The sequence below is a fragment of the Camelus ferus genome, chromosome X (assembly GCF_009834535.1).
Source record: "Camelus ferus isolate YT-003-E chromosome X, BCGSAC_Cfer_1.0, whole genome shotgun sequence".
In the NCBI taxonomy this organism is placed as follows: domain Eukaryota; kingdom Metazoa; phylum Chordata; class Mammalia; order Artiodactyla; family Camelidae; genus Camelus; species Camelus ferus.
This window is the reverse complement of record NC_045732.1, coordinates 71,776,363-71,801,170: the sequence shown is the minus strand read 5'-3', so window position 1 is coordinate 71,801,170 and position 24,808 is coordinate 71,776,363. Positions and strand designations below refer to the sequence as shown.

At 38.2% G+C, this 24,808-nt stretch overlaps 1 protein-coding gene across 1 annotated transcript; it reads right to left on the bottom strand.

Moving 5' to 3' along the window:
- Positions 1 to 242: 242 nt before the first annotated feature.
- On the bottom strand, positions 243 to 10,262 carry RAB9B (RAB9B, member RAS oncogene family). The gene is made up of 3 exons (XM_032475282.1): positions 9,907 to 10,262; positions 5,122 to 5,211; positions 243 to 3,770 (listed from the first exon to the last, which is right to left on the bottom strand). Exon 3 carries the CDS (start codon positions 3,726 to 3,728, stop codon positions 3,123 to 3,125), a length of 606 nt encoding a protein of 201 aa, XP_032331173.1. The 5' UTR covers positions 3,729 to 3,770; positions 5,122 to 5,211; positions 9,907 to 10,262; the 3' UTR covers positions 243 to 3,122.
- Between the last annotated feature and the right edge of the window lie 14,546 nt (positions 10,263 to 24,808).

Genomic DNA, 24,808 nt, shown 5'->3' with positions numbered 1-24,808 from the left:
AAGCGGCATAACATAAAAGGAACTTTCCCACCTTAATCTTTTGAGCTTGTCTCCTAATCAGTAAAATGGTATCTGTCTGATCAGTAGGTAGTGGCTGCTTGGAGCACCATGTGGAAACATGATTCAGAGGCCACATGCAGGGCAACCTGAGTGACTTGATTGATAAATACTCTCTGTCTCACCCACCAGTTGCTCAAAAAGAGAAAGGGAGAAAAGCAGCACAAACATTGTATACTGGTTATTCAAAATGCACTTTTTATTCACTTTAACACAGATGATTTTTTACAGTTGAAACAAAATATCTGATACACAATTTTGAGTTTTTAGCAGCACCTGCAACAAGAGGATTGTGGAATACCTCAGGGTAAAGTAGAGATGACTGAGGCAGGCACAAATTAACCTGAAATTCGTCAATCCACTGAAGACATATGGAAACTGAGGCCCCTTGAATGTTAGCCCAATACATGAAAATAAATTAAATAAATATTCTGTATGATGTTTAATGGACCATTGAAAAACAGCATAGTTCCAATTAGAAATATCTTGTTCAAAAATCCAGTGTTCATTTAAAAAAACACCTACTGAAAATATTGCACTGCACATTCTAGAGTACACAATTTCTAAGCCTATGTGCACAGTTCCTGGTACTCACAGATTTCAGCCTTTGGTGGTTTTTAATCTTATCCAAACTATATGTGAGCACCCCACTGAGTATTACTCACCAAAATGCCACTGTTTTTGTCACTTAATGTTAAGTGTTTTCATTAAGATATTGTGTAGTGATTTGGCAAAAAAAAAAAAAAAAAAAAATTGGTGTGGCTAAGGGGAAAGGGGCTTCAATTGACCTGCCAATAAAATGAACACTTGTCTTGGATGGACAGGAGGCCTATGAATGGGATACTCAAGTAATTTTTTTATTTAAATGATCACATGCCATTCAAATAGTGACAAGTACTTTTGTGAGTGGGTGGAGTTCTTTATGAAGGCCTGAGATCTACAAATAGAAACTATTATAAGCAGAGTGCAAGTAGAAAGAGAAGGCCCCAGGTCTCATGCACTTTTAAACAATTAGCATTGAACAATTCTGATGTACACATTTTCACCCTAACATGATTGTAGCAAAATAATCATAGAACTGGGAGACCAGTGCGGCTGGCTATAGGCATAGGCAGGATAGGGACCAATACTTAAGAGCCGTGGGGTCCCAGTTCTGGCTTTGACTTCTGGCATCAAAGTTAGTTGGACAATGGGGTCAGGACCATATTTAAACGGGAAATACTGAGTATTACTGGGATGAAATATCATCTTCCATTTATCTATGTGGCAAAAAAGTCCCAGAGCTCTTAAAGCACATAAGGTCCCACATGTAAGGCTGATTCCATATGTGGCTACAATGGAGAGTTCTAGGCTATATTCCTGTGAAAGCTCCTGTCCCCTCCCCGACCTAGGTCTCTTTCTGGGGTCATTTCTAACTGTCCCTCACTATCTTGGGTCATTATTTTTATCAGAGATGTTTTAAGAGTACAGATTAAATCTATGCAAGACAAATAGATCAACTGACAAGAACTAGACTGCATATTCATAATACAGTATATAGCTGGCAATGGTTTGTCAAATCAAAATTTGATTTGATCACAAAGTTTTGATTTTGATTTGACAAACCATTTTTGCATTTTAATATAGTATCTTTAGGATGTTTATATCGGGCATGTAATGATTACTCAGAGCTCAAGAATTTTTCCTGCCATAGTGCAAAAGCAAAAGAGCTATGTAGTTGCTGTTAAATGCTGATCCCAGAATAGTTTGAGAAATTTTAAAGTCCCTTTCCATAGTCTTAGCTGCTGTCTTAAGATAAATCTAATTATAACATGGCACTGAAATATAGTTTGTAGCTTATAGATTCCTAGAACTTAGAGCTGGAAGGGACTTTAAACCAAATATCTAGCCAGTACAGAAAATCTTTTTTATGGTATTTCAACACCTGGTCATCCACATCTTCCTAACTCTTTTCACTGGAAGGGAGTTCACCATTAAGGCAGTCCATTCCACTGTCGGACAACTCTAATTATGAGACGTTCATTCTAACACTGGATTAAAGTATGTTCTCTTTTGTTACTTTCAATGTCTTAGTTTGGCCAGCTGAACATATAGTGCAACATAAAAGAAATCAGTTCCTTCTTCTACAATAAACATTCGAGTTAAGGAACGTTGTAAGAAAAGTCCAGTATCCTCCCATCTGTTCTGAAGGCTTCTCTGAGAGAAGTATTGTGGACCAAAGGACCATCAAAATTATGAGCAGAGTGCAGTGTGTCCAAAGTCATATACTAAACAGCATTGTTAAATTGATACGAGGTTGCCAGAGAAGCAACATCCCTGCACAGCAAAAGTAGACTTACAACATGAAAGCAGACCAACCATTTATTTGCAAGGGTGGTTGGCATATTTGAGCATAATCCATTCACTAGTACCCTGTTACTTTAAACACAAGGAGTATAATAAATTTCCAATGTCGTTAGTGTATCTCTTCTTGAGACAGTATTTCTTGAAAAGCTCAGCTGGGAGCAAATCACACATGAGGATTTAAACAAGGCAGTGTACATCATTATACTTTTGCATTCCTAATCATTATAACCTCTTTATAATTGAAGCTTAGAACATCTTTGTTTGCATTATTATTTTTATTGTAATACGGCTCAGAGTCTTATTTTTTTTCCCCTTGACAGACATGTCAGAAACTGCTTGGCAAGAGTTGATGGTGACATTTGTTAGTTGATAAATGGAACGCTTTAAGGGATAGCTGTAGCTCTTTAACTCCTTCATGCGGCTGGTTTCTAAGTTTAAACTGTGATGTGAAAAATATTTAAATCTCTCAGGACTAAAGCTTTCTGAAGTGTCCTGATACACACAAGAAGGAAATAGCAGAAATCACGCAAAATACACTTGGCTTGATAAAGCTTTTTTTTTTTTAAATCGCTCTACAACTTCAATTTGAAAGGCTCTGATTCACCATCATAACCTTATCTCGCACCCTTTTGTATGTGTGTGCGCTCTTAGAGGGGCACAGTTATTCTTATGCTACTGACTGACCAATTTGGGGCACACTTTGAAAAGGCTTCCTACTTTTAACAGCATGAAGATCCTGATTTGGAGCCACTGTTCAAGTCAATAGTGTGACCTAACATGCAATGCTCCAGCTGTTCCTCTACAGCCAACACCTGCCTGACCGCTTCTTCAAAGGCCACTGTCACGTTAGTATCATCTTTGGCACTTGTTTCTAGGTAAGGGTAATCTCCATTCTCCATGCACCAGGCCTGTGCCTCCTCAGTAGTCACTTGCCTATCCTCTTTGTCTACCTTGTTACCCAGAACTACAAAGGGGAAGTGCTCAGGGTCTTTCACATCTGCGTAGTAGATGAATTCTTTCTGCCAATTACCAAGGTTCTCAAAGCTCTGCCGGTCATCCACGCTGAAGGTCAAGAGGCAGCAGTCTGCTCCCCTGTAGAAGGGTGTCCTAAGGCTCTTGAAACGTTCCTGCCCTGCAGTGTCCCAGATCTGGAGAGTTACAAAACGTCCATCTACCTCCAGATCTCGATTTAAGAACTCTACCCCTATGGTGTGAAAAGCCTGGGAGTCAAATTTATTGGTTACATAACGGTTCATGAGTGAGCTTTTCCCAACTCCACCATCACCCAAGAGAATGACCTTTAAGAGCAGGGATTTCCCACTCATTGTTGCAGCACCAGATGGAAAGGAGTATATAACCAAGAGAGCCTGAAAATAAAAGAAAAAGTAGGAGGGAAGACAGTTAAAATCTGAAACTGAAATCAACTGCATAGTAAATTTCTCTGAAATACGAGGCCTTCTAATTTAACTTCTCTTGATTCATGCTCATTAAATGATACAGTATAGCAGAAGGAATAAAACTCTTTTTGCATAAGGGAGAAAATAGGTCTTGTTTTCCTGAAGTCTCTTTCTTGCCTGTGCCAGGAAGATGGCCGAATGCCATGGATAAACGGACTAGCAGATGGTGCTGTAATCTGGTTCAGTTCTGATCCTATTCCAGGCGAGAAAGCCTAGAACAGGAATATTACTCAAATGTGTAACATGTTAGCTTCCGGTTTGGACAGTTCCAAACAAGAGGCAAAAAGTATGAAGTTGGTTTCGGGTTTGAAGTCTGTTCCCGAGGGACTCAAGAAATATTGAGGAGAGAAAGCTGTGTAAGCTGGAATCTTGATTCTGTTAATAGAGGTCTGGGTTAGAATTACAGTGGACCCCAGAACTGGGAAAAGAGAAAAGTATCAGGTTTCTTCAGGCATTTGCTCCATTATACTTGCACGGATATGGATACCCTCACAAGTAAAGGATCTTCCATAATCTTTTCTTCAGGGGAACAATGGCACTCAAGTTGATAACTGTTGACTGGTATCATTATAACGGCTATCATTGAGGAAGAAAATCTTGAATAAGCTTATTAATTTCTGGATTTAGTTTCTAATTCCATAGTAACACCAATGAAAACATACTGTAAACTCTAAGAGCTAATAATTATACAGTATCCTTTGTGTTACCTCCACAACGTGTCTATAGGTGGAACACCTAGGATGCAGGTTAAAATAAAAAGATCAAATGTTTACTGAACAACTACCTTGTACTAGATTCTGTTAGGTACTTTTACACTAGCTTTGTGGGAACTCAACAATGATGATGTTTATTGGGTGTTATTTATGCAAGTGACTTAAATTGATGAAAACTAATCACTAATCAAAAGAGCACATGCAAAAGAGCTTCTGGAGGCACACACATTTGAAATGTAGATTAAAAAAAACCTCAGTAGTTCTTAAAGTTATGTTGCTGTGCATGTATACTAACTATACGTTTTTCTAAATATTTATTTTTCATTTTAGCATTTTTTTATTTTTAATATTTATTTTTTAATTAAGATATAGTCAGTTTACAACGTTCCGTTAGTTTCTGGTGTACAGCATAGTGATTCAGTTATATAGAGATATATTTTCCTTTTCATATTCTTTTTCATTATAGGCTATTACAAGATATTGAATATGGTTCCCTGTGCTATACATTTTTCAGAGATCAAATAAAAACATATAAAATATATACCTACCCAGAAGAAAATAAAATATAAACCCAGTTGTGTCTTTGTCACAATCTTAGTCTTTTTCTTGTTGTTGTTATATTCTTTCTTTTTAGGATTCTGAAAAACAGATTGTGAAACATTAGTTTTTAAAATTTATAATAAAATAAAGGCTATAGATACAAATATGATCAAGCAGGAAAAAAAAAACAGACAAACCTCAACTTACCTACAGAAGATGCTTTTCATGAATATTCTTAAAAAGAGTTCAAATGCTACAAACACTTAACATGGACAAAATAATTTTATTGCATGAATTTTAACTTGTCTTAACTTGAGTGTACTTTATATGATTTTTAAAGTTTTATATTGTCTCGTCATTGAACTTGCCATTCAAAGTAAAAGTAAATCAAAGAAAGTAGCGACATTCACATTAGGTGATACTCAGGAAAGGGAAAGCACAGAGGAGTCTAAGATATGCTGAAATCCTAAGTCAGAGATGAAACGCCTTTCCTTTATATCTACCAATGTTCCCATCTACAAGAAAGTTATTAATGCACTCCCCAATCTGCCTTGAGGTTGTCTCTGCAACTGATTCCACAAGATCAGAGAAGAAAAAGATATGTTTGGGGATTCCTTGTTTACAATATATAATCTTGGCTAATTATTTTACTCATTAATTTCAGTCATCTGTCTTAAACACAGGTTTTAGTATTTAGCTGGCTTTATTAAATTCAAACACATCTTCATTTAAAATTATATTTAATTATGGCAAGTGTCTTATTTAAGAAGCATCAAGAGTACTGGTCTAAAAAGAAAAACAGTTCCTCGATTTGTTGAGTAGTCTTTCTTACTGAGGAATAAAGAAGCTTTCAAGAAATCTCTGCTGCTTAACAGTCTCATGTTATTTTTGTCAAATATAGATAAAGCCTATAATAAGGGATTCATTAGAGAGCTAAATCAGTAGGTATGAATTTAAATAATGTCTTCTAAATTGATAGGCTTTATCCTTCTTCTTGGTCTATATCTATTCTAAAAAATTCTCAAGTTTTCTACAATTTCTGATTTTTGTCCTTTTTCCCTGCTCTCAAATTGCTGTCTTTGGAAGTGGCTCAAGTAACAAACATTTCTTTAAATGGAGACGAAACAAGTGTTAGCACACTTCTTTTTTATACTGGTCTTTAGGATAATTTTACAGAGGAGAACTTTTCAGCTCTCACTTGAAGGAAGTACAAACTTGGGCATAATACTCATAGTACTAAAGGCCCATGCCAAATGAGCTTCCTTAAGGTCCTAGCAAACAGGTGTTCACATCATTAAATGACTCACTAACTCTACTTTCCCGGCTGTTGCGGATAAACTCAAATGACGGGTCAAGGACTGAGTGAATATGGAAACCAAATACTCAGCTCCAGGAATAATGATGAAGTATTAATAACTATCTGAGATAATGCTGCAGTTGCTTGTGCATTCCCTATTTCGTCGTGTGCGCACATAACTCCTGGGTGCATAGGCTCTAAACTAGGGAAAGAGGAGGAAAAGCAATGCGATTCAGGGTCAGTCAAGTGCACTGGGCAGGCAGCAATCAGGAGACAAAGGTCTTCATCACTGCTTTCCCATTCATTTATTTTATGAACTTGGGCAGGTCGCTTAATCTTGCTGTCTTTCTTCCTATATAAAAATAGAGCTGATAACACCTGCCCCACTTAACACACAAGACTTGGGGGGAAATGAATAACTTATGAAGTCTGCAAAGATTTGTAAGCATTTACTGAAATTTTTGGTTTGAAATTTTTGTTCCTCTTGCTCCTCCATCTCCTTTCACTCACTGGTGGGGGCCTTGTGATTCATATTAACCCTTCTCAGAAAGGGCCTGCCAGTGGGAGGATAACAATTCTTCCTTCCCTCTTTCTTCCATATCTGAGAAGCCCTTGTTCCCCAACAATTTTGAGCATCTGCATAAACCACAGAATCTTAGTGCTGGAGGGACCTTAAGGGTCTTCTTGTCCAATCCTGCAACTGATGCTTGAGAAAACACCTGAGTGCCTATTATGTGCTTACTAAGGTGACCCTCCACTTTCCTCTGCTGCTTCCAACTCCCATTTGTTTGTCAGAGGTAGAAATGAATAGTTTGGGCTTGGCTCCTTGCCCTCAGTCACTAAATCCTGGTGATTTTTCCTTAGAATATCCTTTTCCAGTCTTCTGCTAATATTTGAACTTTGGTCCACATCTCCTTGCATCTAATCTGTTGTGAAAGCTTCCCTGCTCTTCTCTCCCTGCCTCTGGTTTCTCCCTACCTAATCTACTTTGCAAAGCTTCATCACTTGAGCACCCACTGGGTGTAGACATTGTTGGAAATCTTATGTGTTTAAGGCAAGGTCTTACCCTCAGGGAGTTTACAAATTAACATATAAGCTTCAGATCTCATAGTTTATAGTTTATAGTTGAAATAGTATCATTATGCTGTCTTATTTTGCTAACAAAATCTTTTTTCTTTTCCTGCACAAGTAGGTCTTTCCCACACAACCAAATTCTAAATTCCTGGGTCACAAGGCACTTGTTTGTGTATGTCTTTGAAGTCCCCTCAAGCAGCACCAGAGTCCTCTATATGGATAGTCAGTAAACATTTGTTTATTAATTAGGTAAGTACCCGGAACTAACGCCTCTGAACTGATGCAAAGGTACAACAGATTCCCAGTTCTGTAAGCTATCCAAATACTATTATTTATAAGGTGACTAAAGAGCAGAAGTTATGGACTTATCTGGATCACTTTCTAGATGGGACTTAACAGGAATTCCACCTGTTGAAACTTACTGGAAATGCTCCAGTTTCCCTCCCCTTCCCTTCACATTAAAAAAATAAATATATAAATTTCTCCATTCCCGCCCAAAACAAGAGCAGAATAATTATGTCCACTTTGTTTTCAGTGGGTGCTGGCATCCCCATCCTCTTCCTCTTCCTCCTCCTCACCATTTGAGTGTGATATCCTTCAGTACATAATTAAATTAAAAAGTACTAGCACAGTATAAAAGCAAATCAAACTTTTTTCTCCTCCAGAATATGCCAAATTTAAATCAAATCTTAAAAGAAGATAGCATTAAGTAGGCAAAGGAATTCTTTGCTAACCCTAAGTACATTTATTAGGAAAGTCAAATCCGTTACACATTCCTTAAGGGTCCCATATCAAGGTAGGATTTGGACTAAAATGTTTATTCTGATCTTGGTCCTATTCAGAGAAAGATCTGGCTTTAAATGACTTAAACATCCCAGACACGCAGTTCCCTTTTCCTACTCCATTTCCCCCAGATTAACAAACATTCTCTAAGGACAGTTGATTCACTTTTTTCCCCAATTAGGGTCTAAGTCTTGAATAGTAAGATGACTTAGAAATTCATATAACTGGTAGCTTTCTTTATTGTTTGATACACTTGAAACCTTCTAAATCTGCTGTGTCTGCACCCACACAGGCTTATTAAAATTATTGTATTTAGTTGGGGATGCTTGGGGGTGGGGATGGAGGTGAGGGAGGAGGCAGGACAATGGTAAGAAAGAGCCTGAACCTTTGAAAATAGTACATTTTAGTGTGCTGATGGAGAGAAATACAGAAAAGCAAATTGGCAACATCAGTTCAGTTGTCATGGGTAGAATGATGCTCAGATCCATAGTGCAAGATTGTCTGGGAGCAAGTTTTGAGAGGGATGTGTACTGCAGGGCTGAAGGTGGGGGAGGAGAACCAGGGGAGGGCTAGGCAGTGAGTGAGAGTGGCCCTGGTGGCAATCTGCACAGGAGAGAAGCTATAGTTAGAGCTGTGGGGAAAGCCCATCTTGTGGTGACACACCGGTCGAGGCTATTCAACTCACTGTTGATTCCTGGCACAATATTTGGAAATACTGCACTGGAGAATTGGGTGGGGCTTTCTTTACTATACGTAAAAATCAATACAAATAAGAAATGATTGGATCTTTGAGACTCTCTGCCTTAAATGGTGTAGGTTGTTTCCAGTACAACTTGATGCTTGGGGCTGGGGAGGGGGGTGAGCGGGTTCTGTGGCGAGGAAGCCCTCTGACGCACTGGATTCATTTCGTAGAGCTAACAAGTTACCACCTAAGTCCATTGAGTCCAAATGCACAGCTGTCATGCCACTGAAGAGCTATTCCTACATTTATGCCCATATTTATATCCGACATGCAACTAGAAGGGTCCAATGTGGACTTTCATCTCTAACCCTTCACTCCTCACAATGACAGCTCTGGGGATATGAGCTTGAAAGCACACTAGATAGCAATTTGGCACTGTCCCCAGGCCACTTCTTCCTAAGTAGACTGCCTGGGACAAATAGGAAAGCTTTGAGTGACATTAACTGAGCAGGGTAGAGGAAAAAGAAGCTTTCTTAGGAGGCCGGGAATGCTGGCATCTTTACAACAGGGGTACCGTTAGCATGAGGGATCCAGAAAGTGAGATGCCACGCAGAGTTCCAACTACCTCGGACCCGGGTCGGCTCACCTCATCCCCAGCTCTGAGAACCAGCAGCCGTGGCGCATGCGCACTGAGCCACACCCGCTCCCCACGGAGCCCTGCGCCTCTCTGCCGGGCTTTGGCAGCCGCTCGGGATTACTCAGCAACGCCCCCCTCCACCGTCACCCACCCCCCAGCTCCGGCCCCCGCGGCGTCGAGGTCCCTTTGCCCAGGTGCAAGTGCCTCCAGGGATCCCCTAGACCTCCCTTCCTCCCTCTGTCCCCAGGCCCCCCACCTCCCGGCCTCCTGCGTCCTCCGGCCGCTAAGCCCCCGTCGCTGCCCACGCACCGGCACCTTACCCAACACAATGGGAGAGAGGCGGGAGAGGGCCGCGGGGGCCAGGCCGGTCGGCTCTGCGTGCCGGCAGTCCGGCTCCTCGGCGACACCGTCACCGCTCCTGCCTCCTCCTCGTCCTCCACGGGGCGGCAAGTGCAGCTTGGACCTCGGTGGCCTGACAGCTGCTGCTCGCGCCCGCCGCTGCCGCCGCGCAGCGTCTCGCGCCCGCGCCCGCCAGGGGAGGGGGCGGGGCCCGCGCCGCCTCCTGCTGCCCCTTTCTCGGCGCCGAGGACCCAGGGTAGCCGCCTCCCGCCCTCGCGCGTCGAGAGCGCTCCCTGGCTCGCTCACACTTCTTCCACGCTCAGTGTCCAACCCTGGTCTCCCTTGTCTCCTCCCCTCCCCTCGCAGATTAGTAGGCACAGCGACAATGGCTCGTCAACAATTGCTCTCCCACTTAGCATCTCCGCAGCCCGGGTCCACAGCCTCATTTCCGGCAATTATCCTTCGACCTACCTCATTTACCCTACCTCCAAACCCTCTGCTTTTGCGAAGAGGATAGCACAGACACCCTCTTGTTTAAAATAACTCAGGGAAATACATGATCACGACACAATACTAGGCCCTCTGGCTGGCTACTGCTCATGAAATTCTCATTGTCATCCAAAAGGCAAGATTCACATCTGTAGCTCAGGCAGAGAAAACATGCTGCCCGTTACCCTTGCCGATTTCTGTCCTAGGGGGCCACACAGAGCATTACCTGAGATTCCCGGAAATGCTGCATAGAATGCAATGTTCCAATTGTGCCAAGCCACCCAGCCACTCACTTCTTTTTGTCTCCTGTGGCCCTCTGTGATCTTTTTCCTGATCAAAGGAGGGTGGAGCTCCTGGGGTCATTTAGCCTGTACTCCATCCCCGTCAGGCCGATTCATCTCTGAAGCTTCCCCAATGTCTGATAACCCGTGCATATGTGGCACTGCCCCTCACTCCCCAGTTGTCCCCTCAGAGCCATTAGGCACTCTTCCTCAGCCTAGGCCTCTCTCTCCCTACCTCTTCCCAACGCAACCACACTGCCAGCCCCACAGGCCCCAGCTTAAACGTCACTTCCTCAGGGTAGTCTTTTTCAGTAACCCCAGAATAGAGAAAGTGCCCCCAATTTATTCTCTTGTAGCCTCCTGTATCCTGCTCTTCTTTTCTTTGTAATACTTATCAGTTTATGATGAGACCTAAATTTTTTAAAATTAAAACAATTTTTATTGTAGTTGATGTACAAGGTTATATAATTTATAGGTGTAGACTGTAGTGAGTCACAATTTTAAAGGTTAAACTCCATTTATAGTTATTATAAAATATTGGCAAAGTATTTTCTGTGTTGTACAATATATCCTTGTAGCTTATTTATTTTATATATAGTAGTTTGTACCTCTTAATCCCCTACCCTTATCTTGCCCCTCCCCATTTCCCTTTCCCCTCTAGTAACCACTAATTTGTTTTCTCTGTGTCTGTTTTTTTTAATTACATTCACTAGTTTATTTTTTAGATTCCACATATAAATGGTACCATACAGTATTTGTCTAACTTATTTCACTTAGCATAATGCCCTCCAAGTCCATCCATGTTGTTGCAAATGGCAAATTTTCATTTTCAATGGCTGAGTAGTATTCCTCTGTGTGTGTGTGTGTGTGTGTGTGTGTGTGTGTGTGTGTGCGTGCGCGTGCACCACATCTTCTTTATCCATTCATCTGTTGATGAACACTTAGGTTGTTTCCATATCTTGGCAATCATAAATAACTGCTATGAACATTGAGGTGCATGTGTCTTTTCCAACTAGTGGGTTTTTTAAGATATATACCCCCAAGTGGAATTGCTGGGTCATGTGGTAGTTCTATTTTTAGTTTTTTGAGAAACCTCCATACTGTCTTCCACAGTGGCTACACCAGTTTACTTCCCCACCAACAGTGTATGAGGGTTCCCTTTTCTCTATATCCTCGCCAACATTTGTTATTCTGTTCTTTTTGATAATAGCCATTCTGACAGGTGTGAGGTGATATCTCATACCTTGTGGTTTTAATTTGCATTTCTCTGATGATTAACAATGCTGAGCATCTTTTCGTGTGCCTATTGGCCATCTGCATGTCCTCTTTGGAAAAATGTCTATTCAGATCTTCTGCCCATTTTTTAATTGGGTTGTTTGTTTTTTTGAGTTGTATGAGCTATTTATATATTTTGGATATTAATCCCTTATCAGTCATATCATTTGCAAATACTTTCTCCCATTCAGTAGGTTGTCTTTATGATGAGATATTTAAATGCATGAGTATTTGCTTGATAGCTGTCTTCCTCCACTAAACTATACTGCACTATAAAGTCAAGGCTTGTGACTGTTTAGATTCAACATCATATCCTCAGAGCCTAGGGCAATGCTTATTACATGGGACATGCTCAGAAAATATTTGTTGAATATGAATGAATGTTGTTTCATCAGCAATTATGGTTATTTAAAAACAAAATAAATGGATCTAACTGAATCCCTTGTGCTCCTACTTAAACCAGTCTCGCTCCCCAACGCAAAGACACTGAAACACTCTTTTGATGGAGAAGAAAAGCACATAATTCTTTAAGGACTATTTTTTTACTCACACATTCTTATCTGTAATAAAAAAACTTTTGAGCATGGGGCCCAATATATGTATATGCATTTATAGATTTTATACATGTACTACTGTGCATATAAACTTTATATATAAGTTATAATACATACACAGTAAAAATGCTCCAACATAGAAATTTTAAAAGAATGATGAAAAACCAAATATGTTGATGTTCCAATGTTTTCGTTCTGCACTCTGTTGAACTGTTTTGTGAACTACTCAAAATAGCAGTCCTTCATATTAGTCTCTCATCTTTACATGAATCTGGATTCTTTCATCTTTTCCTTAGATGCTATTTTCCAAAAGCTTAGTCATCTTTGAGAATCCCCCCAAACCTACTTGAAGTTTTAAGGGCCTTTTAATTTCTAGGCTCAGAGGCTCGGTTCTGTAGTCAGAAATTCTAAACTGCTGAAGGCATTATGTATTTGCAGAAGGTTGGAACCTTTAGGGGTAAGCAAAATCCTATGTTAGCTCGAAGATTCCGAAGCAAATTCTATATTAAAAGAGTCTGTAAGGCCACTTGAAAAGCAATTACCATCCACATAGAATAGAAGCAACATGACTACTGCTGATAATGAGCGAACAGCTCAAAGTTTCAAACCAACAGCTGTAGGTTTTGTGGCTCTCAGACTGGACTGTTCCAAATGATCCATTGTTGAGGTCTGTCAAACCATGCCCTCCATTAATAATGCTTCCATGGATAATGAAATAATATAATCCTATCTTTGTAACAATTACACCCACACCCAAGCTCCCACACACACCCTCACACCTCTAACTCCCACTATTTTGGTACTAGTTCTGACCTCAGAGATGGCAGATAGGTTTTGAGAAAGTCTCTCTTAATTTAAGGAAAAATGAAATCAGAAATATAAGTTTTTCCTTTGAGGATGGTGAGTAGCTTCTAAAAACAGTTTGCTTTTCGACAAGAATGCAGGTTAAAAGAAAAAAGTTCAAAGCAAATATGATGTTCAGCATCTCTGTGCAAGAAGTCAATGTTCACTAAAATACCCAACTTTCCCTTTTAAAAGAAGAATTTTCCTAAGGCTGAAAGACTAAATATTTAACTTTTTTTCTTTTGAGATTGTTACAGATCTGTTGTTGTCACAAATGCTGCAAAACATTGCTCAGATGAACGTGTATATCATAATATGATGGTTTCTGTAATGTTTTGAAAATTGTGTTGGCTAGTGTAAAACATCCAAAGTAAGCTTACTCAACTTTTCTTAAAGAAAGCATTGTGTTCTAAGCCTATGAAAGATCAGTTTATATTAATTGTAATGTTAAGTTAGGTTAAAGTGTCATCTTCCTATGGCCTTAAAGGAAGAATGGTTTTCTTAAATTTCATATATAGCATAAACTTTATTTGCTTAATCAATATCTTTGACAATTTCACCTCATTTGCCAATTTAGATCATTTGAAATTTACTGCTTATATCACAATGGGAAAATGTGATGTCTGCAGCAGGGACAGGAGTGGGATGGTGGCCATCTGCACAATGTGCTAGTCAGTGCAATCCCTCCTCAACGTAACAAGCCTCTAACTATCTGGATTGATTTCATACACCTTTTAAATCTCCTTTTCCTCATGTTAAGTATGTGCAAGTCTTTTCATCAGTCTTCCTGTGGACCTGGCTTTTAGATCTTTCAACCTCTTGGCCTCATCAAACACCCACAACTCTGTCACTGTTGCTCAGGAAATATAGTGACTAGATATGAAGTACAAATATGCTTTGACTAGATTTATAATATCAACAATCATTTCTGAAAATGGTTACCTCTTTTGCTCTATCAGTGCTTATTATATTTCATTTCTGGCCATTTCTCCCATTTGTCAGAGTCACAAAAAATTCTTTCTATGTATTCTAAGATGCTAGTCTCATCTCCCAATTTGGCTCCATTTACAAATTTTGTGAGCATGTTCTTGATTCCATAATTCAGGTAATTAATTCATCCATCTATTCAGCAAATATACATGCCTACTCTGTGTCTGGGCCTGCTCTAGAACCTAGGAGTCTAGTGATGAACAAAAACAGACATAGCATCTGGTCTCATGAATGACAATCTAGTAGATAAAAATCTAAGTGCTACAGTCATTTTGGAGAACAGTTTGGCAGTTTCTTACAAAACTAAACACACTCTTACCATGTGATCTAGCAATTACACTTCCTGGTATTTACCCAAAGGAGTGGAAAATGTATGTCCACACAAATCCTGCACACAGATGTTTACAGTAGCTTTGTTCATAACTGTCGAAACTTGGAAGCAACCAAGATGTTCTTCTGTAGGTGAATGGATAAATAAACTGTGGTACATCCAGACAGTAGAATTTTATTCAGTGCTAAAAAGAAATGAGCTATCAAGCCATGAAAAACATGGAGGAACGTTAAATACATATATACTAAGTGAAAGGAGCCAACTGAATGGCTACACACTGTATGATTCCATCTATATGACATTCTGAAAAAGGAAAAACTATGGAGAACAGTAAAAAAATCAGTAGTCGTCAGATTTTTTGGGGGGGGGAGAGGAGCAGTGAAAATACTTTGTATGATGTCATAATGATGTATACATTCCATTATACATCTGTCCAAATTCATAGAATGTACAACTGCAAGGGTCACCCCTAAAGTAAGAACTATGGACTATGAGTAACTATGATGTGTCAATGTAGGTTCATAAGTTGTAACAAATGTACCGCTCTTGGGTGGGATGTTGTGTGTGGGATGTCTGGTGTGGGATGATAAAGGGGCAGGCTAGGCATGTGTAAGGGAGAGGGTGTATCTTTGTGTCTTCCCTAAATTTTTCGGTGAACTTAAACTTGCTTTAAAGAATAAAATCTTAGTAAAAAAAGTAAAAACAAAATTTAAATGCCACTATACGTATAAGATAGCAACAACATCAATGACATCAATTATTGCAGGGAGGAAGCTGGGGGCAGTCATGTCTTGGGCAGCTATAAAAGTGCTTTAGAGGAGAGGAGGCTCTGTTTACACGGAAAGTACTTAGACTGGCCTGTATTTCAGGATGAAATTTGCTGGAAAAAAACAAAGTTATAATTCCCCATCAAGGAAAATATCTTCCGTCTTCTGTCAATACAATAATCCAAACATTCAAACATTCATTTCCTACAGTAGAAAATACTATGTGTAGAGCTTTCACTATAGATGAATGGTAATATCTACAGTACATTAAGACACAGACTGGAAGGAATGTTAAGGGATTGATGGTTATATACAAAGGGAGCTAGAGTAGTGTATGGGTGAAATGTGTTTCTATTACTATACGGCAGTTGACATCATGGAAAAAGCATGAGACCAGTTGTCAGCATGCCTGAGTCTTGGTGCTGGCTGACTCTTTTAAGATGTATGTGACCTCTGCTAAATCATTTAACCCCTCAGCCACAATTTCTTCATTTATAGAACGAGGGTGATATTATCTACCCTGCTATCATCATAATGTTGCTGGGAACAACCAAATAAGATAATGTCCGTGAAGCACTTTGGATAATGAAAAGCAGTATCCAAATATACATTTATACATTAATTAGTCATTGTGTTTTAATTCTGGACAGGTTGGAAGAGGTTATCCCCTTACACGGTTCTGTAATTCTTTCCTAAGATAATTTTAGAGCATTGACCACTACAGTTTGTATGTTGTTTTAAATTTTCAGAGGCTGTTTTTTAAAAATCATACCCCCTGAAAAAAATCATGCCACCATATAACCAAAAGAAGAGCCAATACAAAGAGGTTTTTTTCTGATGAATTTCAGTCAAGGGTAAAATAAACTGATGAAAGCCCTCAGCTCAGAATACCTCTAACTACATAATGAATCAAGTTTGTAGGGAATGTTTATGTCATGATCTTCTTGCTATTATTTCATATTGTCTACGGAATTCCAATGCATTGTTTGAAGTATTTCTAGGGCCTACATAAAGATAAGGTTCACATAAGTATTTTTTGAAATTAAAAACCAAAGTTAATACGTTATCACTGACTATGGGGGACCCTTGATTAGTATACAAAGTACTGTGAATGAGTCTGTTCATGGAAAAACTCAGTCTTTAAAAAAGAAGAAGAAAAGCCTCAACGTTTAGAAGATATAACAAGTAGATTTCAAATGTATTAATATTCACAATTACCTGTTTTTAGTACTTTGATTTATGGACTCTACATGTTTCTTGTTCACTTACAAGGTATCAGAAAACAAACAGCATCAAACACCAACAAATATCACATACCTGTTTTTCAACTTGTGCGTCATATGATATTAGTGCTGGTGATGGTGCCAGAAGTTTGAAATACACTTCACATGCACCTATTCCCCCCTCCCCACTCCCAAAATAGAGGAGTCTGGAACAAGCATGCAAGAACAAGCAATGTGGAATTTTTTTTGTAATGATAGCTATAATCTGAACCAATGGTTATTGAAATGTGGTTACACTATGTGTTAAGCATCAGCCTCACCTGGAAATTTGTTAGAAATGTAATTTCTCTGATCCCTCTCCAGATCTGCTAAATCCTGGGTGTGGGACTCAGCAATCTTTGTATTCACAAGCCCACAAGTTGATTCTGAAGCACATTAAAATTTGAGAACATTTTAGTTTGATCTAATCTGGGGACATGGACCTGTGATTATCTCTGGTTTGCTGATGAGAATAAATGCATTAGTGAACTATGAACAGGAGATACCTACGGGTCTTCAGAAGAGAAAGAGTTTGTTCTCTCAGATTTACAGCACTGCCCTCTAGCTCTCAAAAAACCTGTAAATCCCCGTGCTGTCCAACCACCAGTTTGAGAAAATGATTAAGTAGTACAACCTTAAATGGCAAAAAAATCCTTTTTACACAGATCAGGCATAACAGAAGAGCATCCATGGTATGTTCTGAACCTTGATTGTGGTAGAGGTTACACAACTGTATGTTTTTTGTTCAAAGTTCACAGAAATGTACACTGAGAAAAAAAGAAAGGAGGAAAGAAAAATGGAAAATGTTACCAAATGTAAATTATAAAATAAACTTAGAACTCCAAAAAGATACTTGTTTAAGGCAAACAAACCATCCCTCCCCATGTATTGTAGAAGTAAGGCATAAGCATATGACAAGAGTACAAAGGACAGGAGTGGGGAAAAAAAACATGTAGTGTAAAGTTCTTACTCTACATGTTAAGTAGCATCAATTTTTAAAAAATTTTATTTAATTTAATTTTTAATTTAAGTATATTTGATTTACAATGTTGTGTTAATTTCAGGTGTACAGAAAAATGATTGTTACACATATATATCTGCAACTTTTTCAGATTCTTTTCCATTATAGGTTGTTACAAGATATTGAGTATAGTTTCATGTGCTATACAGTACATTCTTGTTGTTTATCTATTTTATGTATAGTAGTGTGTAACTGTTAATCCCAAACTTCTAATTTATCCCCCATGCTCTCTTTCCCCTTTGGTAACCATAAATTTGTTTTTGATGTCTGTGAGTCTATTTCTGTTTTGTAAATAAGTTCATTTGTACCATTTTTTTAAGATTCCACATATAAGTGGTATCATACAATATTTGTCCTTCTCTGTCTGACCCACCTCCCTTAACATGATACTCTCTAGGTCCATCTGTGTTGCTGCAAATGGCATTATTTCATTCTTTATGACTGAATAATATTCATACACACACACACACACACACACACACATATCACATCTTCTTCATTCATCTGTCAATGGACATTTAGGTTGCTTCCATGACTTGGCTATTGTAAACAATGCTACCACGAACATTGGGGTGCATGTGTCTTTTCAAATTAGAGTTTTCTCTAGATATATGCCCAGGAGTGAGATTGCTGAATCATATGGTAAGTCTATATTTAGTTTTCTAAGGAACTTCCATACTGTTCTCCATAATGGCTGCACCAGTTATATTCCTACCAACAGTATAGGAGGGTTTCCTTTTCTCCACACCCTTTCCAGCATTTATTATTTGTAAATTTTTTAATGATGGCTATTCTCATTGGTGGGGGTTGATACTTCATTTGTAGTTTTGATTTGCATTTCTCTAATAATTAGTGATGTTGAGCATCTTTTCATATGCCTGTTGGTCATCTGTATTGCTTTGGAGAGATGTCTATTTAAGCCTTTTGCCCATTTTTTGATTGGCTTGGATTTTTTTTATATTAAGCTGTATGAGCTGTTTGTGTATTTTGGAAATTAACCCTTGTTGGTCGCATCATTTGCAAATATTTTCTCCAATTCTGTAGTTGTCTTTTCATTTTGCTTGTAATTCCCTTTGCTGTGCAACATTAAGTGGTATAAATTCATTTAAAAGCTGATTGTGATGAGTTAAATTGTGATAAAGAGCATATTGTAAGTGCCAGAGCTATCACTAAATAAATACAAAACAAAAATGTAGTTAATAAGCCAATTGTGAAGATAAAATAAATCATCAAGAAAAATTGAATTAATCCAGAAGAAGGCAAGAAAAGAAGGAAAAGGAACCAGACAGAATAAGAATAATACAAATAGCAAGATTTTAAAGCCAACTATAAATATAATGACATTAAAAGTAAATTGTCTAAATCAGTAGTCAGTGAACTTTTTCTGCACAGGATCAAGTAGCCAATATTTTAAGTTTTGAGGGCCATAGCATCTATGAAACCCCCACAGCTAGTATCACACGTAATAGTAAAAGACTGGATGCTTTCCACCTAAGATCAGCAACAAGACAAGGGTGTCCACTTTCATCACTTCTGCTTAACATTGTATTTGAGATTCTAGCCAGGACAATAATAGTTTGTGAAAATGTTAATCTGTGTATTTTTCTAGGGAAAAATTCTACAATGTTGATCAAATTCTTAAAGGAATTCACGACCCAGAAAAGGTTAAGAATCTTTCACTGAAGGGTCTTTCCTTGGGATAACTGCCAACCAGAAGTTCCTGAACTGTTCCAATTAAAATGTAACTGGAGAACGTAGCTGAAGCAGCTGTTTCCTTACAGATTTTCCTGGAACTATAGTCAGACCTGTCTGAGCCTTCTCTGGCTTTGGGGCACCTTTTTGATATTATATAATGTGCTTTAAATCCTACCAGTCATGCTCTACCTGCGTGACCCTCATTGAACTGATTGCTGTTTCCTGCCTAATCCTAGATTCTGACCAGACCTGTGCCAGTATCATAACCATGCTGATGTCACCAGTACATCTTTTCTTCTGACTCATTTCTGTCAGGGCTCTTCACTAGTCCCAGATTGATGGATCAAGATTATCATGTCATTGACAAAGACCAGAAAGTAGGAGTGCAGGGAAAACTGATTTAAAAAGTCAAGATCAGAAACGAAATCCTCTTTAGAGTTTCCCCAAATTGCCTGAGAATATGAATCACTTGGAGGCCTTGTAAAATGTGGATAAAACAGACTCTATCCACCCTTACCTAATGAATCACAATCTTGAGGGGGTGGGGCCTGAGCATCTGTATTTTAACAAGCTCCCTCTGCGAGGTGAGTGTTATGATAAGGTAATTTTGGGAAACATTAAATCTAGATTGCAATTCATCAACCCATCTTGACACTTGATTCTCATAATCAGCACAATTTATGACATTTTAAAGATTGGAAATGTTCATATTTCACAAAAGTAATTAGGTAGAGGATTTTGAATAGTGTATGAGGGCAAAGTTGTGGATTTAGCCTTAATCATCCAATTTACTGTAATTTATGAGTCTGTGTCAAATTGTTCTGTAGCTGATTTTCATCAGGGTTCTTTTTAGTGTGGCTTTGGTTTCTCTGAAATCTGAGGACTTTGGGTTGTGGTTCACCCAGTTTATGCTCAGGAACGTCTTCATGAAGAATTTAAACATTCCTTTCTTTAGTTTGTATTTCACCACTATCGTCATCTTTGTATAAAGGCCACTTTCATGAAAATTGAGCTTCACAACTCATACCTGACAGAAAAATAAATGCTCAGAGGAGCTATTTTAATTACCCAAGATCTCTTTAGTAGCAAGGTCAAAGCATAAACCTGTTCACCTATTCTGTGTTGATTGAGCACTTACCTTACTTTTTCCGAGGCAATGTACTCACTGATAGGGACACAAAGATTCAGAAGACTTGGTCCCTACTCTCAAGGAAGCCCAGGTCTTCAGATCCCGAAACAAGTCAAGCAGCTTTAAGATGTTGTGCTACTGTTAATATCACTTGAACTTCATTAGAGAAAATTGCTTTTAATTTTGACTCCTGTATTTATCAAAACAATCCTTGGGACTGCAGCAGGAGAGAGGTTGCACACTATCATCCTAGAGACATGTTTTGTCTGGTCTGTACAGCCCTTATATCTTCTTAAGTTGTCAGTTAAAAATTGGGAGAGTTCACATTTAAATATTTAGATTTCTGGATTCTCTTTAAAAAAACCCCAAAGATCTGGCCTTACTGGACCAATGTTCCCTTGTGGCAATAATTCTATGGTGGTGAGGGGCTGCTGCCAACTTTTTATGGGCTGGTGCGAGCAGTTCACATGGTCTACCTTGTGTGCACTCCTACTGCCTACCCAACCCCTGAAGCATTTAAGTTGGCTAACCCAGTCAATTAACTTCTGGGGCTACCAGTTGTTGTATGAACTGTTCCTGACAGCAGATGGCAGCAAGAAGCTGTGTAATTTCTATTTCCCCTTCAAGTAGGAAAGATGTGCACTTGATTTCAGAAGATTTTCTTTTTCCCTCTTAAAAAAACCCCCTAAGGTCACTAGATTTTAGTTGAGCCATATTTTGACAAAGTAAGTGGTGAGAAAGGGATTTAGTACCAGGACTGAGAAGTAGTCCACTGTGTGCAGTAAAAATCTGTAAGGCATAAGTGGAATAGCTAGTTATCAGCAAAATAATCCTGAAACTGAGAGGTAGGGCAAGTTGGCTTACAGCCACTAGTTGGAAACATCTTCTTCACATTATATACAAAAATTAGCTCAAAATGGATCATAAAACTAAATGTAAGAGCTAAAACTTTAAGACTATTAGAAGAAAATTAAAGAGTAAATCTTTGTTGATTTTGGATTAGGCAAAGGTTTCTTAGACACGACACTCAAAGTGCAAGCAACAAAAGAAGTAGTTAAATGGGACTTCATCAAACATCAAATTTTAAACTTTTGTGTTTCAAATTATATCACTGAGAAAATGGAAAGATAACCTGCAGAATGGGAAAAAAAATTTTGCAGATCATATATCTCATAAAGAACTGGTATATAAAGAACTCTTACAATTGAACAATAAAAAGACAAATGACCCAATTTTAAAAAAGCAGTCAAAGCATCTGAATAGACATTTCTTTAAGGAAGATATGCAAATGAATAATAAGCATATAAGAAGACATTGAACCTTATTTGTCATCAGGGAAACACAAGTCAAAACCACAATGATGTACCATTTCACTCCTCATAGGATGACTAACACACAAAAAAACAGCAGAAAATAACAAGTGTTGGTAGTGATGTGGAGAAATTAGAACCCTCGAACATTACTGATGGGATTGTAAATGGTGCAACTACTTCAGAAAACAGTTGGAGTATTTCTCAAAATGTGACCTAGCAATACCATTCTTAGATATATAGCCAAGAGAAATGAAAACATATGTCCACACAAAAGCTTGTACACAAATATTCATAGCAACATTATTAACAATAGCCAAAAGGTGGAAACAATCCAAATGCCCATTAATTGGTGAATGGATAAACAAAATGTAGTATATATATACAATAAAATGTTATTCAGTTACAATATGGAATGAAGTACCAAATATGCTGCAATACAGATAAACTTTGAAAAATTATGCTAAATGAAAGAAGGTAGATACAAAATGATTCTATTTATATGAAATGTTCAAAATAGGTATATACGTAGAGACAGAAAGTGGATTAATGGTTGCCAGGGACTGTAAGGGAAGGAGAACAGGAGGGACTGTTAATGGGTACAGTGTTTCTTTTTGGGGTGCTGAAAACATTCTGAAATTAGATAGTAGTGGTGATTGAACATCTTGGAAAATATACTATAAACAATAGAATTATATACTTTCAAAGGCTGAATTTTCTGGTATGGGAATTATGTCTCAATAAATTGTTATTGTTTAAAAGGGCACATTAGTTTTTTTCTCACTTTAATATATTTTTACTGAAGTAAAGTCAGTTTATAATGTTGTGGCAATTTCTGGTGTACAGCACAATACTTCAATCACATAGGAACATATATAATTTGTTCTCATATTCTTCTTCACCATAGGTTGCTACAAGATATTGAATATGGTTCTCTGTGCTATACAGTATAAACTTGTTGTTAATCTATTTTATATATATTAGTTAGTATCTCCAAATCTCAAACTCCCAATTTATGCCTTCCCACCCATCTCCCCCTCTGGTAACCATAAGTTTGTTTTCTATGTCTATGAGTCTGTTTCTGTTTTGTAAACAAGTTCATTTTTTTTTAGATACCACATATAAGTGATACCATGTGGTATTTTTCTTTCTCTTTCTGGCTTACTTCACTTAGAATGACATTCTCAATCAACAGGAAAAGAAAGTAAAGAAACAATCCACTTTAAAATAGCACCCAAAGTAATAAAATACCTAGGAATAAATCTAACTAAGGAGGTGAAAGACTTATAAATGGAGAACTATAAAACATTGATGAAGGAAATTAAAGAAGACAAAAAATGGAAAGATATCCCATGCTCCTAGATTGGAAGAATCAATGTTGTTAAAACGGTCATACTGCCCAAGGCAATCTACAGATTTAATGCAATCCCTAACAAAACACCCAGGACAAATCTCACAGAACTAGAACAAATCATAATAAAATTTTTATGGACTCACAAAAGACCCAGAATTGCCAAAGCATTACTGAAGAAAAAGAAAGAGCCTGGAGGAATAACCCTCCCAGACTTCAGACACTACTACAGAGCTACAGTCATCAAAACAGCATGATATTGGTACAAAACCAGACATATGGACCAATGGAACAGAATAGAGAGCCCAGAAATGAACCCACAAAGGAGGCAAGAATATACAGTGGAATAAAGACAGTGCCTTCAGCAAATGGTGTTGGGAAAACTGGACAGCAGCATGGAAATCAATGAAGCTAGAGCACTCCCTTACACCATACACAAAAGTAAACTCAAAATGGATCAAAGACTTAAGCATAGGACAAGATACAATAAACCTCCTAGAAGAAAACATAGGCAAAACATTATCTCACAAACATCTCAAAAATGTTCTCCTAGGGCAGTCTACCCAAGCAATAGAAATAAAAGCAAGAATAAACAAATGGGACCTAACTAAACTTACAGGCTTTTTCACAGCAAAGGAAACCATAAGCAAAACAAAATGACAACCTATGGAATGAGAGAAAATTTTTGCAACAGATGAACCCGACAAAGGCTTCATCTCCAGAATATATAAGCAGCTCGTCCAACTTAATAAGAAAAAAAAAACCCAATACAAAAATGGGCAGAAGACCTAAACAAACAATTCTCCAAGGAAGAAGTACAAATGATCAATAGGCACATGAAAAAAATGCTCAATATCACTAATTATTAGAGAAATGCAAGTCAAAACTACAATGAGGTATCGCCTCACACCAGTCAGAATGGCCATCAAATGACAAATGCTGGATAAGCTGTGGAGAAAAGGGAACCCTCCTACACTGCTGGTGGGAATGCAGTTTGGTGCAGCCCCTGTGGAAACCAATATGGAGATTCCTCAAAAGACTAGGAATGGACTTACCATATGACACACTCATTCCACTCCTGGGCATATATCCAGAAGGAACCCTACTTCAAAAAGACACCTGCACCCCAGTGTTCATAGCAGCACTATTTACAACAGCCAAGACATGGAAACAGCCTAACTGTCCATCGACAGATGACTGGATAAAGAAGAAGTGGTATATTTATACAATGGAATACTATTCAGCCATAAAATGACAACATAACACCATTTGCAGCAACATGGATATCCCAGGAAAATGTCATTCTAAATGAAGTAAGGCAGAAAGAGAAAGAAAAATACCATATGAGATTGCTCATATGTGGAATCTAAAAAAAGAAAAGAAAAGAAAAAGAAAAATGAACATAAATACAAAACAGAAACAGACCCATAGACATAGAACACAAACTTGGGGTTGCCAGGGGGAGGGGGTGGGAAGGGGCAGACTGGGTGTTTCAAATTTGTAGATACTGACAGGTATATATTGAATAGATAAACAAGACTATACTGTATAGCACAGGGAAATATATACAAGATCTTGTGGTAGC

Excerpts from the sequence above, each read along its gene's own strand:
- RAB9B (XM_032475282.1), bottom strand. The coding sequence starts at position 3,728 with ATGAGTGGGAAATCCCTGCTCTTAAAGGTCATTCTCTTGGGTGATGGT.